We start from the raw sequence: 17,654 nt of genomic DNA, 5'->3' as shown, positions 1-17,654 counted from the left end.
AATTACTGGTGTATACGTGGTCTATAAGGGTCACTTATCACTCGTTTAAAATTACAATGACATTATCAATGTAAACCCAAAGCAAATGTCTTTGGACATATCCTTGTTGAAGGTTGTATGAAGTTCGTATTAAAAAAAATTATTTTTTTTTTTAGGTAAAATTATTATTTTTTTGTCTTGCAACAGGTTTCCTTTTTGTGTTTTCGCATTAAAAATAAATAATAACACCGTAAACCAATTCATAAATGAAATACTTTTAGGTGTAGTTAAATGTATCCCTGCGTAGAGGCAAAAGCTTTTAATTTGAAGAGCTGATCTATAAACATCCGGTGCAATTGATTTCCATTGACGTTTGTGGACAGCACGTACCTTCGAAAACGTCGACTCAACCGCACTTGGTGCAGGCTTGTGGATTCACAGCCGCGATTGGCTCCAAGAGAGGAGCGACAAATTCGACAATGTTATTGGTCAGAGGCTTGTCAGTCAACGTCATTAACGTCTACATACCTGTTTATCTGTTCATGCGCAGTCAGCGGGCAGTGGATGTTAGAATTGGGGGGTACAGAACGTTAGATTGTGGGTGAAGAACAGGCTTGGGCACCATTTTTAACACGATGTAAACAGATTGTGGTTCTTTTGAAACGAAAAACAAGGCCCTTACTGTTTTTGTTGTTTTTACTGCCCCCTAGCGAGGCAATATTTTAAAAATCTACAGTGGCCAGAGCAATGACTGTATTGGACCAGAGAGCAAACACCACAGCGGAGAACTGTTAGAACATTACCTTTTTAAAATAACCACATGTGAATAGTTAAAGTAGGCCAACATATCATACATTCATGCATACATATGTGCATTATATGCATTTAATAATACTCTATTTGGGCACCTATAGTTTTCCAAAAAAACCCCAAAACAAAACAAAAAACAATCACCTTTTTTAAATTTAATGCTAATTCAACTTTTTAGAAAGACTTTAAAATTGGCCTGCTAGTTATTTCCAATTCTCTTTGTAACCCAGGGAGTCGGAGGATTGCAGGTACGCTGATGTTAAACTGTAAAATGTCAGCATGTAATGGACAAATTTTTTTTAATAATAAATGAATATTAAAATACAGTACTGCACAAACGTCTAAAGCCACTCCTCATTTCTTTGTATTTTGTTACTAAAGTGATTAATAGGTTCAACGTGTACACTGAAATATAAGCAAATGTACTGGAAGTACAGCTGTAACAAGCTTTACTGTTAGTGCTTGGTATGACCACCTATATTCTTCAATACAGCTTAAATTCCGTTAGCCAAGCTTTCTTGTCATTACTTTTAAAGCAGTCTTCAGTTCTCTCAAATAGCATTTAAAGCTCATTGTAAACTTGGTGCCAGTGGCAGAGTGTTTGGGATCATTGTCATGCTGAAAAAGAAAGTTATTGCCAATCATGGTACTCACGGTTGTGGTATAATGAATCAAAATATGACCTTTTATGCACGTGTAATCCGTCCGTTTTGAGAAGATCCGCAACACCGCATCTCCAAATCATGACAGAGATAGCTGAAGACATTCAATGTTGACCATCTCGCCAGACTTCTTCCACATTTATTGACGACGATTCAAGAAAAAAATATTACATTTATTTACTGTCATAAAACCTGCCATCACTAATTTTAAGTCCATTTTTGATAATCTGAAATATTTAAGTACAGCTTTTTCAGAGCCAAACATCCACTGAGACCATTTCTGTCAACAGCAGATGGCTCAGAAGATGCACGTGTCAGGTCTTTGATTTTTTTCTTCCTGTTTCTTAAGAACACGACTTTTAAATACTGTTCATTTGCTGTACATAGTCGAAGACTTGGCGTATCTAAGGGCAGTGTGTCCTAAAAATAGAGAAAACTAGACAAGTGGAGGAAGAAAATACCGTTTTATGCCTGTCACACTTTAAGTTTAACATTTTTTATCGAATCACCTAAAGAAATGCAAACAAATGATATGTTTTGGGAACTGTCTGCTAGTAACAAAAGCCTCTTTTTAAGTTTGTTATGTGTAGATCGAATATTGCTTCATGTCTTGAGTTAGTGAGGCTAACTCAAGACTTTTGCACAGTACTTGATACTTCACTCATCTGAACTTTGGTGATTTTTTAAAACATTTGCTTTGCTTTATTTTTCTGTAGTGTTGTCTTCTTGTAACTGAGCACCATTGCAATGACCTCAAGTAGATGAGAACCAGCATCCATCAGTGAGGATTTATGATGCTGTTCCAGCTTTTTTCCTTTATCTGTTTCGCAAGCGTAAGGAAATCATGCATTGAAATCTCCACAGACAAAGGCTTTCTTTCACTTGTGTACTTTACAAGCCATTACTCAAATGGTATCAAATTAGCCTACATATTTCTTTCAGCAACATCTCTGGTAAATTATGGGGAAATCCCATATTTGTAAAATAAAACATCTCCTAAAACAACCCCCCCGATACCACTTAATTAAGAACATGTTTTCTGGCAGTCAGATGTGGTTCTGTGTCTCAATGCAGATTATGTTTTGGAGGAAAACTAAAGGGTTCTTCTGGGGGGGGAAAGGGTGTATACAAGTGTTATTACACAAAAAATGACCTCGAAAATGTGAGAATGTGGTGTCAAATGTAGCACTAAGAGCTCTAGGACAAAACAAGTCCAATGTCGGAGTCTTTAGTAAAGCTGTATTTGAACTCTTCAAGCTATTGCCTGTACCTGTTTTTGTGTACAGTACAGTGAACTGTATTCACAGACAGTGATTTCTGGAAGTGTTCCTGAGCCTGTGCAGATATTTCCATGATAGAATGACACCTGTTTTTAATGCAGTGTCGTTTTACAACCTGAATATCGCATGCATCCATATCGATTTTTGGTCTTGTCACTTGTGCACGGAGATTTCTCCAGGTTCTCTGAATCGTTGGATGACATCAGGCACCGTAGATGCTGAGATAGTCAAAGTCTTTGCAATTTTACATTGAGGAACATCATTCTGATTTTTGATTTTTTTGCAGATTGGTGAACCTCTGCCAATTTTTTACTTCTGAGAAACTCTGCCTCTCTAAGATGCTCTTTTTATTTGCAGTAATTTTGCTGATCTGTTGCCAGATAACCAGATACTCTGCAAAATGTTCTTTCAACTGTTTTGTTTTTTAGTCCCACTTACTGTGTATGAAAAAAAAATGCAGGTTTTCAAAGAGAGTCAGTCCATTTCCACGGGATGTTCTTATTAATTTCACATGCCTGTACATGACCTGAGTATCCTGTCAATCAACACTTTGTAGCGGACTCGCAGCCCGGTAACCTTAGTGAGTAGCTACACGACCCATTTACATATAATTCATATTTGTTATTTTGAATATATGCAATGTCTTAATCAAATACTAGAAAGAAAATATGAATCAAACACACACACACACACACACACACACACACACACACACACACACACACACACACACACACACACACACACACATTAACACAATTTAGCTCTCATGGAGACTGTGTTAAGTCAGTCATCCTGGTGTTTTCATTGGCATCCTGCTCTTCAGGTAAAGGATTGTACTGTCGTCTATAGAGCAGCCGTGTCACCATCGTCATGATGAACATCTCCATGATCAGCAGCTGCTGGCTCATCACTGCGAAAGCAGAATAAGGGCACAACGAAGCTCAGCTGTCACAGGGTTACTGGTAAAAAATAAGGATACTGATGCATGCTAAATATGATACAGTTAGATTGGGACTGCTTTTTTTCTCTTATTTTGGTTCTGTAAATTACCCACAGTGACTTTAGATGAAAAAACTCAGATGCAGTTGAGGTGCAGAATTTCAGCTTTAATTCAGTGGGGGAACAAAAAGATTGCCTAAAAATGTGAGCAACTAGAGTATTTTTTAACACAATACCTTCATACCAGGGGCTCTAAAGTAATTGTACAAATTAAATAAGTGAAAATAAAATGTTTATTTTTAATGGTTTTGCTAACAATGACAGCCTGAAGTCTTGAGCTCATGGACATCACCAGATTTCCTCCTTTTTATGCTCTACTAGGCCTTTACTGCAGTGGCTTTCAGTTGCTGTGTGTTTGTGAGCCTTTCTGTCCAAAGTTTAGTCTTCGACAAGTGAAATGGATGCTCAACCGAGTTAAGATCAGCTGACTGACTTGGCCATTCAAGAATACTCTACTTATTTGCTTTAATAAAACTCCTGAGTTCCTTTGGCGAGTTTTGGGTTATTCTCCATCTGTATTTTGAAATGCCGCCCAATCAATTTTACTGCATTGAGCTGGATTTGAGCAGACAGTATGCCTCTGAACACTTCAGAAATTATGCTGCTTCTGTCCTGTGTCACGTCATCAATAAACACTAGTGTCTCAGTGCCACTGGCAGCCATGCACGACCAAGCCATCACACTTGCCTCCGCCGTGTGTTATAGATATTGTTTGCTTTGGATTCAGAGACATGAGGCGTTTTACGCTTCTCCTTGCTTTTTTCTTGCCATCATTCTGGTAGAGGTTGATTGTGGTTTCATCTGTCTAAAGAATGTTTTTCCAGAACTGTGCTGGCTTTTTGAGATGTTTTTTTAATTTTATTTTATTTTTTAGCAAAACCCAAATCTAGCCTTTCTATTCTTGAGGCTTATGAGTGGCTTGCAGCTCGCAGTGAACCCTCTGTATTTACTTTCATGCAGTCTTCTCTTTATAGTACACTTGGATATCGATGCGCCTACATCCTGGAGAGTGTTGTTTACTTGGTTGGCTGTTGTGAAGAGATTTCTCTTCACCGTGGAAATGACTCTGATCATCCACCACTGTTGTCTTCTTTGGACGTCCAGGTCTTTTTACATTGTTGAGTTCACCAGTGCGTTCTTTCTTTCTCAGGATGCACCAAACTGTATGTACATTTTGCAACTCCAAATATTGCAGCAATTTCTCAGATGTTTTTTTTTCTTCTGTTTTTGCAGCTTAAGGATGGCTTATTTCACCTGCATGGAGAGCTCCTTTGACCACATTTTGTCTGTTCACAGCAAAATCTTTCAAATGCAAGAACCACACCTTAAATCAACTCAAGTTCTTTTATCTGCTTAACTGATAATGACATATTCAAGAATTGCCCACACCTGCCCCAATAAATAGCCTTTGAATTAATAGTCCAATTACATTTGGTCGCTTTAAAAAGAAGATGGCATATGCTAAGGAGCTGGAATACCTAAACCCTACCTCCAGTTTGAATGTGGATACCCGCAAATGAAAGGAGTTTACACATTATGTCCAAGTATATTATTTAACTATGATCGAAATGTGTTTCAGTAAACACATACAAAAATAAAACTTGTGTCAGTGTCCAAATATATATGGAACTGTAAATATGTGGATGATTGGTCTGACTGGATAGATGGATGTAAACTCACTGTATCCTCTGATAGATGAGGGGAAAGGTGGAGAGCAGGCGATGATGCCATTCCTGCCCAAGATGTTGATAATAGCTGTCTGCAGCTGGGTAAGAATTAGGAGCAGCTAACGACACAAATGAAAACATATAAGGACTAATTGTAGTTGCAGCTTGTGTTATCCTGGTAAAACAGTCTTTCAAATCTGTTATTAGTCTTTATCCAAAAAGTGTGCACATGTGCTTGATCAGTGTCTTACCTGATACATGGCGTATTTCGGGACGATCTTTATTGTTCGCAGGGTGTTCTTCAGGTGTATAAACGTGATGCCAACAGGCCACAAACCTGTGATTGTCAAGACGCCTACAAAACAGTTGATCCATATTGCATCTCCTGTAGCACTTACCTGCAACAACAACACACACACACACACACACACACACACACACACACACACACACACACACACACACACACACACACACACACACACATTTTATATAAAAATGGTCAAAACAGAGCTTGGCCATTGTCTTTAACATATGAATATGGTGATTTATCTTTTTCATACAAAATTGGAGTTATAATATTGGTTTAACAGTACTATAAGCAGAGCTTTGTCAGCTGACATGAGAAATGTCATGTAATTAATATATCCTTAGTATCCTTATTTTCTTATTATATTGTTTTATGTACTTTAATAATGAAAGTTTGTAGAGCAAGACCACTTTTGACTCATAAACTAAGTGCTCAGCCAGACTGAAAACAGGAAGTGTAGAGCTGTACAGTATATTAATAAATACAGGAAACCAGACAGAAAAGAGGAACTTTGCCATATAAGCAATGGTTGTATTGAAACTGTGAAGTGTAAAGTACCATAATAATACCTATATGAGACACAGTTTATGATTCTAATGTGAGAGATCCTGCAACTGGCGTTTGGGCTGCGCAGGGGTCTCTCTCTTCCGGAAGATGATTGAATAAAAAGAAATATAAATGTTTTAACACACTATGAATCGGTTTTCTCTGTTCTATCATGGGGACAAAAGAATCAGGGTTTAATAGAAACTAACAACAAAAATACAGAAATGAAAACGGCTTTATCAGGATTTCAGGGTAGTTTCAATTACATTTTACTGTCACTGGGCACTTTATTAGGAATACCAGTTCAACTGGTTACGTTGGGAGAGTTTAAATCCATCTTAATGGAACGAGAGAATAATTCTTTTAGTTAGTGTGATTGTTTTTAATGTCGCTCTTACTTCATTTGTTATTGTATATTTTTCACATGTCTGTACAGGATATTATGGTAAATGGTCTGCATTTGTATAGCACTTTACTCAGTCCCTAAGGACCCCAAAGCGCTTTACACTACATTCAGTCATTCACCCATTCACACAAACATTCACACACTGGTGATGGCAAGCTACGTTGTAGCCACAGCTGCCCTGGGGCGCACTGACAGAGGCAAGGCCACCGGGCCCTCTGACCACCACCAGTAGGCAAACATGGGGTTAGTATCTTGCCCAAGGATATTTGGCATGCAGCGAGGAGGCAGCCTGGGATCGAACCACCGATCTTCTGATTAGTGGCTGACCTGCTCTGCCACCTGAGCTACAGCCATAATGAGCTATAATATACATATTATATTGTAAATCAAATCAAATCAAATCACTTTTTATTGTCACATCACATGTGCAGGCACACTGGCACAGCACATGCGAGTGAAATTCTTGTGTGCGAGCCCCACAAGCAACAGAGATGTGCAAACACAACAACACAAACGAGCAAAATACAAGAATGGCCAACCTGAAACTAATAAATATATGTACAATATATAATAGTGTATGCATTTCTGGATGTGTATACTAAATATTTTCCTACGTGTGTGTGTGTGTGTGTGTGTGTGTGTGTGTGTGTGTGTGTGTGTGTGTGTGTGTGTGTGTGTGTGTGTGTGTGTGTATACACATTTTTACAAATTAAATAGTAAAAAAATAAAATAAAATAATAATAATAATAATAATAATAAAATATATAAAATATACAGAGTTGAATATGTGCAAAACAAGTGGCATTTATATACAGTGTGGAGTGCATAATGTTAAAGTTCCAGTAGTGAAGCTGAGGTGTCTATGAAGTGTTCAGCAGTCTGATGGCCTGATGGAAAAAGCTGTCTCTCAGTCTGCTGGTACGGGACCGGATGCTGCAGAACCTCCTTCCTGATGGAAGCAGTCTGAACAGTTTATGGCTGGGGTGACTGGAGTCCTTGATGATCCTCCCCGCTTTCCTCAGGCAGCGCTTCCTGTAGATGTCTTGGAGGGAGGGAAGCTCACCTCCAATTATCCGTTCAGAGCACCGCACTACTCGCTGGAGAGCTTTGCAGTTGTAGGCGGTGCTGTTGCCATACCAGGTGGTGATGCATCCAGTGAGGATGCTCTCAATGGCACAGCGATAGAAGGTCCTGAGGATGCGGGGGCTCATGCCGAATCTTTTCAGTCTCCTGAGAAAGAAGAGGCGCTGCTGCGCCTTCTTCACTGTTTTGTTTGTGTGTACTGACCACGTAAGATCCTCAGCCAGGTGTACGCCAAGGAACCGGAAGCTGCTCACTCTCTCCACAGCAGCGCCGTTGATGGTGATGGGGGTGTGTACTTCTCTGCACCTCCGGAAGTCCACTATCAACTCCTTTGTCCTTGCGACGTTGAGGGTGAGATGGTTGTCTTGACACCAGTGGGTCAGGGCGCTGACCTCCTCCCTGTAAGCTGTCTCATCACTGTTGGTGATAAGACCCACCACTGTAGTGTCGTCCGCAAACTTCACAATGATGTTGGAGCTGTTAGTGGCTGTGCAGTCGTAGGTGTAGAGTGAGTACAGGAGAGGGCTCAGTACACACCCCTGTGGAGCACCAGTGTTCAGTGTGATGGGGGATGAGGTGTATAAGGACTAATAATAATTATGGGGATGTTCCTAAACACAAATGTTTAATTGGCCAATTACATCGCAGCAACTCAACTGCTATTGCACCTAGGCATGTAGACATGGACCAGATGACCTACTGAAGTTCGAGCATCAGAGTGAGGAAAAAAGACGATTTGCATAACTTTGAATGTGGCATGGTTGTTGGTGCCAGACGCCCTGATCTGAAACTGCTGATCTTCTGGGATTTTCTCACACTAGGGTTTATAAAGAATAATATCTTGTCTGTTCCCTGGGTTAAAATGCCTGGTTGATGCCTAGGTTTGGTAGTGAATTGCTTTGAATGGAAAGAAAGGCATCAGTAATTCAAAAGTGATACTTTTGTAATTCACACAGGCTCACCAAAATTGGACAATAGAAGATTGGAAATATGCTCTTTGGTCTGATAAGTCTCAATTCTGCTCTGAGATTTGGACAGTAGGGTCAGAATTTGGTATGAAAGACTGGATTCACCCAGTTCAGGCTGCTGGTGTAATGGTGTGGGAGATGTTTTCATGGCTGTCTTTGGGCCTCTTTGTACTAAATTCTACTAAATTGAGTATTGTTTAAACACCACAGCCTATCTGAGTATTGTTGCTGACTGTGTCCATCCCTTTATGACCAGTGTACCCATCCTGTAACGGCTGCTTTCAGCAAGATAACACACCATGCCACAAAGCTCAAATCATCTGAAACTGCTTTTTTGGACACAACAATGAGTTTGCTGTCCTCAAACACCCTCCACAATCACCAGATCTTAATGCAACAGAGCATCTTTGAGATGCAGTGGAACGGTAGATTGATATCATGGACGTGCAGCCAACAAATCTGCAGATGCTAACTGTGATAGAATCATGTGGATATGGGCAAAAATCTCACAGGAATGTTTCCAGGAGCGTGTTGAGGGCTGTGCATGAGTATAAATGGACATGAGTAACTTGAGTTTACACACGGCTTAAAAGAATTAAATGAACTATTTTTAATCAGAGGATAGCATTAAGTCAGTTAAAATACTGGGACACTGATCTGATCGTTTATGTAGCAGTTTTGGCTGCTTTGGTGTTCATGAAATGACAGTAACAGCAGGTGCACAAGAGATGAAACAATGAGACAACCACCAAGACAGGACTACTTTTACAGATGGCGACCACTGAAAGATTTTCACTAGATTTTGCATTTGGCTAGGGTCAGTATGAGGGTATACCTGGACACTGCATAGGTTGCACAGGTAGTCCAAGTCCTCCAGGAGAGCACATCAGCATGTAGCAGAAGGTTTGCTATGTTTCAACAGCGTGCTCCTGGAATTTACATGTACATCTCTCCTAAAGTAATTTTGCAGGGTCAAAGAAAGTCCTTAACCCATCAGCAGGACTGGTATGTGCTCCTTTCTGCAAAGAGGAGCAAGATGAGCACTGCCAGAGCCCTACAAGATGACCTCCGTCAGGCCATTGTCGTAATTGTCTATGACCAAAAAATCAGTAGCAGACTTCATGAGGGTGGCCCGTGGACAGGATGTCCTTTGGGCCCTGTGCTCACTGCCCAGCGCCATTGAGCCTGATTGAGTTTGCAATAGAATAAGAGAATTGGCAGGTCCATCTCTGTTGCCCTGTGCTTTTCACAGATGAGAGCAGGGTTACCCTGAGCACATGTGACAGATGTGAAAGAGTTTGGAGAAGTTATGGAGAACGTTATGGTGCCTGTAACATCGTTCAGCATGATCGGTTTGGCAGTGGGTCAGTGATGGTCTGCAAAAGCATATCCATGGAGGGACGCACAGATCTCTACAGGTTAGACAACGGCCCCCTAACGTCCATTATCGGAGTGAAATCCTTGGACCCACTGTCAGACCCTAAGCTGGTGCAGTGGGTCCTGGATTCCTCCTGGTGTACGACAATGCCTGGCCTTATGTAGCAATAGTACATTATGTTTCGGTCTAAACGACGCCTCCAGGTCCCAGCTGAAGCTGTGCAGGAGCTCAGTGATACTCTGGTCCAGATTTAGGAAGTAGATTCTCCAGAGCACCATCTTTCATCTCATTAGGAGCATGCCCCAATTAAAACAAAAATCCAAAAATCTAAACTAGATGTTCAGGCATGTATACAAACTCGTGGGGGCCATTCAGACAACTGAGTACCATATTAAGTTGTTGCTTTAAAATTTGTGGGAAATCTGATGCATAATTTTTTTAATGGTGTCTTTGAATTATGTCCCTGATGGGGTAATAATTTGATTGCTTCTATTTCTGTTTCAGACGCCAAATTTTAATGAACCGTTAACGCAGCCCTGCTCTACACCATATAGGATTCTAGTTGCCCAACAGTCCTTCTTTCCTGTATTTTCTATTTCATGATGTGCCAGATGTTTTCCGTTAGTGAAAGGTTTGGGCCTGCAGACAGGCCAGTTCAACACCTGGACTTTTTTATTATAAAGCCATCTGTTGTAATAGCTGCAGTATGCAGTATCTTGCTGAAATATTCAAAGCCTTCCCTGAAAAATACATCTGGATGAGAGTATATGTGTCTTTAAAACCTTTATATGTTTTTCAGCACTGCTGGCGCCTTACCAGATGTGCAAGTTGCCAATTCTACAGGCACTAATGTAACCCCATCCTATCAGGGATGAAGGAATTTGAACTGAACACTGATAACAAGCTGGATGGTTCCTCTCCTCTTTAGTCCAGAGAATGTGGCGTCTATATTTCCCCCCCCAAAAAAAAACCACTTGAATTTTCCAGCCTTTTGTTGCCTCTGTCCCAAATTGTTGGAGACGTGTTGCTGCCACCACATTCAAAATGAGATGATTTTTTTTTTCTAAAATGGTACGGTTAAGAAATTTGATGTCTTTTAAAAATATTCTATTGTGAATATTAAATTTGTTTGTGAGATTTTAAAATCTTTACACAGCACCCCAACTGTTTCAGAATTGGGTTTGTATTTGGAGAGATAGTTGTTTACATTTCTGTGCTTTCAACTCACATCCTTCACATGGTAGTTGTCGTTGGTGTAGAGAACAATGGAAAAGATGGTGAAGGCAGTCTTCAGGACGGCAAACTGGATGGAGCCAAGTTTGAGCAGGAAGAGAGAGCGTCTGGAGACGAAACAGAGGAAACCATTTCATTATCTGCTGATGACCCGGAATAATCTAACCTCTGATTTACAGTAAAAAACACAAAAAGTTCATTGTGCAGTTCCACTGTACCTGCCCTCGAACATTACTTCAGGATGTCTGGAGCAATAAAGAGTGGATCTGGACACATCTCTGTGTGCTGCTGGCATGTCAAGATTTGACTGCGGTTACGCAACCAAAACAACATTGTGCTTCTGAGGTGCATTAGTGGGGGGTTTTTAAACATAAAAACGGGGCACAGTATAAGTAGCTGAGCATGCCCTGGCTTGATTGTCATCATCTTGCAATGCAGAATGAAGGCTTTAAAAGGATTTTTTGTTAACTTTGCACATTTGCCTGTCACTGCCTGGCAACAGTGTGGCCTCATTCCAAGAAACTACGTGGGAAGAAGATAATGCTTGTGTGGCCAAATATGTGGCATGTTCACCCTTTTTCTTATTTGTTTAGACCCCTTGGTCTTTTTGATCTTTGGCCTGGAATCTATCCTTTCTATACACTGAAACTACAATCAAGTTCATATTAGCAGAACTGGGAGCGAACATTTCTATCGCCATTAACTGTGAACTTTAATTGCAGCGGCTGTTCTGTCTGGTCATCATCTTTAGGCTTCAAAAGTAATGCGTTCATAGATCGGCACTTCTCTAAGGGATGAAACTGAACTGGGACGCCAGGTCAGCTCTGTTCAGATAATGCATTCTGCAGACAGACAGACAAACCAGTGTGCGACTCCTGTATCTGATTAAAATGGCCAAATCAGAAAGTCCATTGCAACACATGGTGCCACTTGGCTTTTTTCTGCAAAACAGGGGGGTGATATGTCTGTTCTGTAAATGCTGCCCCACCCCGAACAAGTTGAATGACCAGTAGTGCAACCTGGATTCTGAGAACCAGACTGAAGCTCTAGTGTGAATTCAATGCTCTATGCAAAGAGGCTCTGTGTTTGTGTAATGTTTGAACGGGGGTGCAAACTACTTCAAAGCCACCCGCCATGGTCTGTGCTTCATTAGCATTCCAGGTTGTTGCCATCTGCCTGTTCTCGAGCAATTGCCCAATATCAAAGCATCGGTGGAAACATATTTGGAAACTGACCACCCTTCGCTGGAACTATTAAATGTGGACAGTAAATAAATAGAAACTACGGCGCAGGTGAACACGCCATTTCAAGGCTATTCTTCCTTATACGTAAAACTTCAATAAAATAAGCCTGGACTACAAGCAAACACGAGAGCTCATGCTTGATTGCACTGGCAAAATTGCTTTCAGATCTCTCTGACTGCTTTCAGAGAACTTTTGCGGATGTTGACATGCTCCTTTAAAAGCCAAACTTAGCCATGAGGTTTAATCTAGTTAATTTAATCTGGTGTTTATAGCCTTAAAGCCCCCTCCGCCCCTACCTACCAAGGAGGAAAAAAATCTACCAAAGAAAAAGGCTCTTTTGCCAAGAATAACAAAAAACCAAGATCGGAAGACGTCCATCATCATCATCATCAGCTTTAGTGACTATTCTGAAGATATGCATCTGCTGAGTGCTCTCCAGAAGTTAGTCATTTGCGTTTTAAAAAACAAGTAGATTTGCTTTCAGCTTACACGACAGAAAGCTAAAGCAGAAAAGTGATGGTGTCACTTGTGGATTTACCGTGTGATGGCCACCTCTGGCAGGCAACAGCAGCAACAGCAACAAGGCCCCGTGCTGATCTTCAGTTTATATTTTCCTGCACGCTTCAGAAACGCCTCGTCGCCACCCAACTCTTCCACCATCAGGATCAGGAACTTGAACACCACGATGGCAAAGTAACTACGGTGAAAGAGAGGCAGGTAAATGGAAACAAGGAACATGGGAATGAAATCTAGGAATGTAGGAAGAATAAGAGAAAGAGGTTTTTGGAGGAGGGCTCAGGAAGAGTAGTAGAAAAGTAAATGACACGTCACACAGTACTTAACAGCACTCCTGTTTTCAGTTTTTCTGTAGGTTCTGAGGTTCAGGTTTCACTATTATCTTTCACAGCAGGACTCTGCTGGTCAGAGAGACACACAGCACAGTGGGAAACGGAGGGTGAGTAAAAGAGAAGGGACGAGTGGGGAAAAGAAATAAAAACCCACCAGCCAGAGAACATATCAGTAAACAGGGTAGCTCTGGGGAACCACATCCCCAGACATGACATGGTGCCAATCGCCTGAAAAAATGAGACAAGCGTCAATTAAAGATCCAGGTATACGTTTGTGTCATCTGTTTCTTTTCTGCAAACTGTTCTCACCGGTGCTGCTCCATTCACCCAGATGATGAGACTCTTCTTATTGGCAGGTACTTTCCTATAGATGTAGATACATTCCTCTAAGAAGACCAGCAAAGAAACTGTTGCCATGAAGGTCAAGATGCCATACAGGATGTAGTCAAAGACACCAAACCCTGAAATTAACAAAGGAAAAGGAAAATAAATTTGCTTTCATTAAATCTGAGATGGTCGATGTGATCTTCGTCAGCTGAACTATGGACACGCACACACTGATAAGCACTCACTTATATCCCCGTGTGATGTCTGTGTTGTGTGCGTAAGGTCGGGGGACGGGTTCGTTCCACTGCAGGGCAACCTGTCACTGCATGTGGCGAATAAAATGTAAACTTGATTCTCCTCATGGGTATTGTTGCTGATATATTTTTACCATTTGCTCAAAATACTACCTGCAGCTGAAAATGTTATGTCAAAGTGCAGAGCCAGCAAAGTGTTACCCTGATATGGCAACATGAGAAGCTAAGTGCTCGCATGCTGTTTAGAGGAAAAAGTCCAATTAGGTTTGATCCTGTAAACCACAAGAGCCCTCTGATGTCAAAGAGATCAGTCAAGTGTGACTGCTGCCCAAAGTCTCCTCCAGGATGTCCCAAAGGTTCTCAGTGGGCCGAAGAGAAACGTGATATTTCATGTTCCCTGAATCACTCTTGCACAATTTGAGCCCAGTGAACTCTGGCTTTGTCTGAATCTAAATATGCCTGTGCCTGTTTGATTCAGTATATTCATATTGTCAACTGAGCTCAGTTTTTTGGCCTTATTACACCGATGAACCAAGACCCGACCAGCTGACGCAGCCCCAGATCACAGCATCACCCACTGCACTGCTCAGGCTTGTTCGGTAGACACCAGGCATGACAGCTGAGTATTGCTTCATCAGCTCTCCTCTGACACTGATGCTCCCATCACTTTAATCTTTATCAGACTACATGATCTTCTCACATCACTCCAGATGCCAACCTTTATGCTCAGTAAGGCTTTTTTTTTCAAGCCTCACTGATAAGTACTTTTCTTAAGGCTCACAGCTATTTAATCCCAGTTTGTTGAGTTTTCTTCATATTGTATATTGAAATGCTCTCATTTTCATAAATGTGAGCTCAAATGTGAGCTCTACAGTTGATTTCTAGATGTTTGGTCACCGCTATCTTTCCTAGTTTTAATAGTGTGTCAGAGAGTTAACCCAGTTTTAGTAGTTTCAGCAATCTTGGGCGTTTTCTTTGCTTGACACAGGCCAACATTTTGACTCTTCTGAAAATGATAAACATCTTTTACCGCGACCACAGGATATGCCTACTGACACAGATGTTGAAGAAATGAGAACTCAGTGCTGAATTCAGCTGTTGTGAGGTGAATCATTGCTGCAGTAACTGTCCAGTGGAAGGCTCTTATCTGTTTGCTTAGTTAAATCCTGGCAATGGGGGGTTTAATGGGGGAGTGTATTACTAGGTTAATATATTTGTGGGCTTCTGTTAAAATGATTCAACAACCATTCAAATAAACTAAAGCCAAATACTGCCAGACCAAACCAAGCTCCTGTGGCTTTGCCCACTGTTAGGCTGTTGATATTCATCTTTGTGCTAGCAGAACTTACTTTGTAGTCAATAAACATAAGTGCCATCACAGACGTAAAATGAAACAGCAGTAGGTAAGCTTCTTGTAAGTTGGTTAATGATTCTGAAACAAGGTGCCATGCATGTGGGCAGGATTACGCACAGTGGAAAGTAGCAATGCGGGGCAAAGTGTAAGTTGCAGAAACATCCACAGCAGCTGGAAACCAGCAGCTAGAAAGTGTAATTACGGCTGAATTGTTCAAACTGTTTTTTCACAGAAAGAACAGTGTGTGATAAGAAATCTGCAATCCGGTTTGTGTCTGAACAAGAATGGGAGGAAGGGCTGAGTAAAAGTTCCGGCATGCTGATATAATTAAGACGATTCTCGTAATATGTGTCATTTCTTCTCTGTTCATGGTTTTGAGCGCACAGGATAGACAAGAGACATTCGTTCGTTTATTTGTTTGCGATGAGGCAGACAGTGACTGAAATCTGGAGCCTATAAATCACAAATTCTAGCGGTATTTTAAGTGTTCTCTTTGACCACTCAAGCTACCATACGATGAGCCAGATATGCATGTGGCACCGTCTGGGTAATTCAGCAAAGTGGTGACGAGGCCACACGGTTTTACGCTCTCCTGCAGTGGATAATCAATCCTTGATTTTTGGGGCTGATTTTTGAGAATTAATTTAAACAACAACAACAACAACAACAACAACAACAACAACAACAACAACAACAACAACATTACCCACTGGCCAATCATCTGGTTTCATTTTCTAACGTAATATTACACATCTTTGTAGCACATTTGCTGACTGAGACATGCAGTCTGAAGGACATTTATCTCAGCGCTACAAAAAATAAAAATTTGAAGTTTCAACAAAAAGGATGCAGCAATAATTTAGCGTAGAATCGAAGGTTAATTCATAAAAATAATTAAGGAAAATGCGCTTAGTATAAACTGAATATATATCAGGTAAATTTAAATGTAACTAGATCCCATTAAATGTAATAGTTAACACTGTTCTTATGTAAGCAAACCACAAAGAAGATTTACACGTAAATATTTAGTTAAAGTCAGAAATTTGGGCAAAATATTGTTTATTTTAGTGTGTCTCGTTGCTGATCATGTGTAGCAGTGCGCATGATCCAAAACAGACATTAAACACATTAAAATAATAAACACGTTTTTCAAAAAAGAATTTTTTTTTTTAAAAATCAAGAAAAAGAAAAGAAAAGAAAAAAAACGCCCTCGGGCCAAATGGAAGCCATCCACAGAATAAAACTGAAAGTGTAAACATGGCTCACACTTTCACGCTCTTATTATTGGGATATTGTTATTACAATAACAATATTAACTCCACATCTGTAGAAAGTTTTAGGGGGAATACAGTTTACCTTTGCTGTGCGGTTTGTCTAATTGTTCGCAGATGGGTTACAGTAATGTAAAGCGAATGAGGGGGAGTCTGTAACTGTACTAAAAGATCACTTGCTGTACACTTCAGTGGTAGGGAAAAAACCGAGCAGATGTTGGCACACGCCTGGCTCTGAGACAGCGTCAAACTGAGCTTAAATAGTTTGCTGGGAGGGGGGCACGAGCAAGATACCATAAAACACGTATATGTTATCGTCTGTGTATTCCAACACAGTATTAATATGTAATTCTCGCCAAATCTATATATTATATTATATTATATTATATTATATTATATTATATTATATTATATTATATTATATTATATTATATTATATTATATTATGTTTTATTTCATATGTCTGAAAAATCCTCACTTCAAAGTAGTGACCATCGTGCTGCAAAGGGGCAGCAACATAGCACAACTTCAGTCTTTCGTTCCCCAGTGTGGTTCAAAGACTTCCAGGAATCCCATTAAGTCCTAATGAAGTACAACCAGCAGTTTAGTTTCTCTGCTCCGCCACCGTTGCCAGGGCACTGCGACCCAGTGGTGCACAAAAACCCTCCCACCAATTAAAATTCCCGTGGATCTACTCTTGCTGCTCGTAGGGAGCTCTTGGGGGGGAACCGTGAAAACGGGCAAATCTGCCGTGCGGAACCCGCTTTACTCACTGCGGATGACATCCATGGCGAAAGGAGCGTCCTCCGTTTGACATATCGGGTCAGAGATAGGGAAGGATCTATTGCTCATGTTGGCTCCTGTCGGTGCCTTCTCGGTCCCCTTTCCATCCATGGACGCTCGATGCGTAAAAGTCCGAAGTGGCTTCTCCTGAGAGTCTCCTCAAACTTTTTAAAAGTGCATATCTGCTTCTCAGATACCCTGCAACACTCAGTCAGTGCAACTGGACCCCGCCTCCTTTGAATAACCGAC

At 40.7% G+C, this 17,654-nt stretch overlaps 1 protein-coding gene across 1 annotated transcript; it reads right to left on the bottom strand.

Moving 5' to 3' along the window:
• Positions 1 to 1,002: 1,002 nt before the first annotated feature.
• slc51a (solute carrier family 51 member A) lies at positions 1,003 to 17,654 on the bottom strand. The gene is made up of 8 exons (XM_080865890.1): positions 17,396 to 17,654; positions 13,726 to 13,877; positions 13,571 to 13,644; positions 13,107 to 13,265; positions 11,320 to 11,431; positions 5,652 to 5,798; positions 5,414 to 5,519; positions 1,003 to 3,644 (listed from the first exon to the last, which is right to left on the bottom strand). The coding sequence occupies exons 1-8, from the start codon at positions 17,514 to 17,516 to the stop codon at positions 3,499 to 3,501; spliced, it is 1,017 nt and encodes a 338-aa protein (XP_080722016.1). The 5' UTR covers positions 17,517 to 17,654; the 3' UTR covers positions 1,003 to 3,498.

This window comes from Rhamphochromis sp. 'chilingali' (genome assembly GCF_963969265.1).
Source record: "Rhamphochromis sp. 'chilingali' genome assembly, chromosome: 18".
Classification (NCBI taxonomy): Eukaryota; Metazoa; Chordata; class Actinopteri; order Cichliformes; family Cichlidae; genus Rhamphochromis; species Rhamphochromis sp. 'chilingali'.
This window is presented reverse-complemented; position numbering and strand designations above follow the sequence as displayed.

Bases quoted from the DNA above. Each gene is read 5' to 3' on its own strand.
- slc51a (XM_080865890.1), bottom strand. From the start codon at position 17,516: ATGGATGGAAAGGGGACCGAGAAGGCACCGACAGGAGCCAACATGAGC. The intron at 13,645-13,725 runs GTGAGAACAGTT...TCATTTTTTCAG, and splicing joins GGGTGAATGGAGCAGCACCG to GCGATTGGCACCATGTCATG. The intron at 5,799-11,319 runs GTGAGTTGAAAG...TTGTTGTTGCAG, and splicing joins ACAACTACCATGTGAAGGAT to GTAAGTGCTACAGGAGATGC.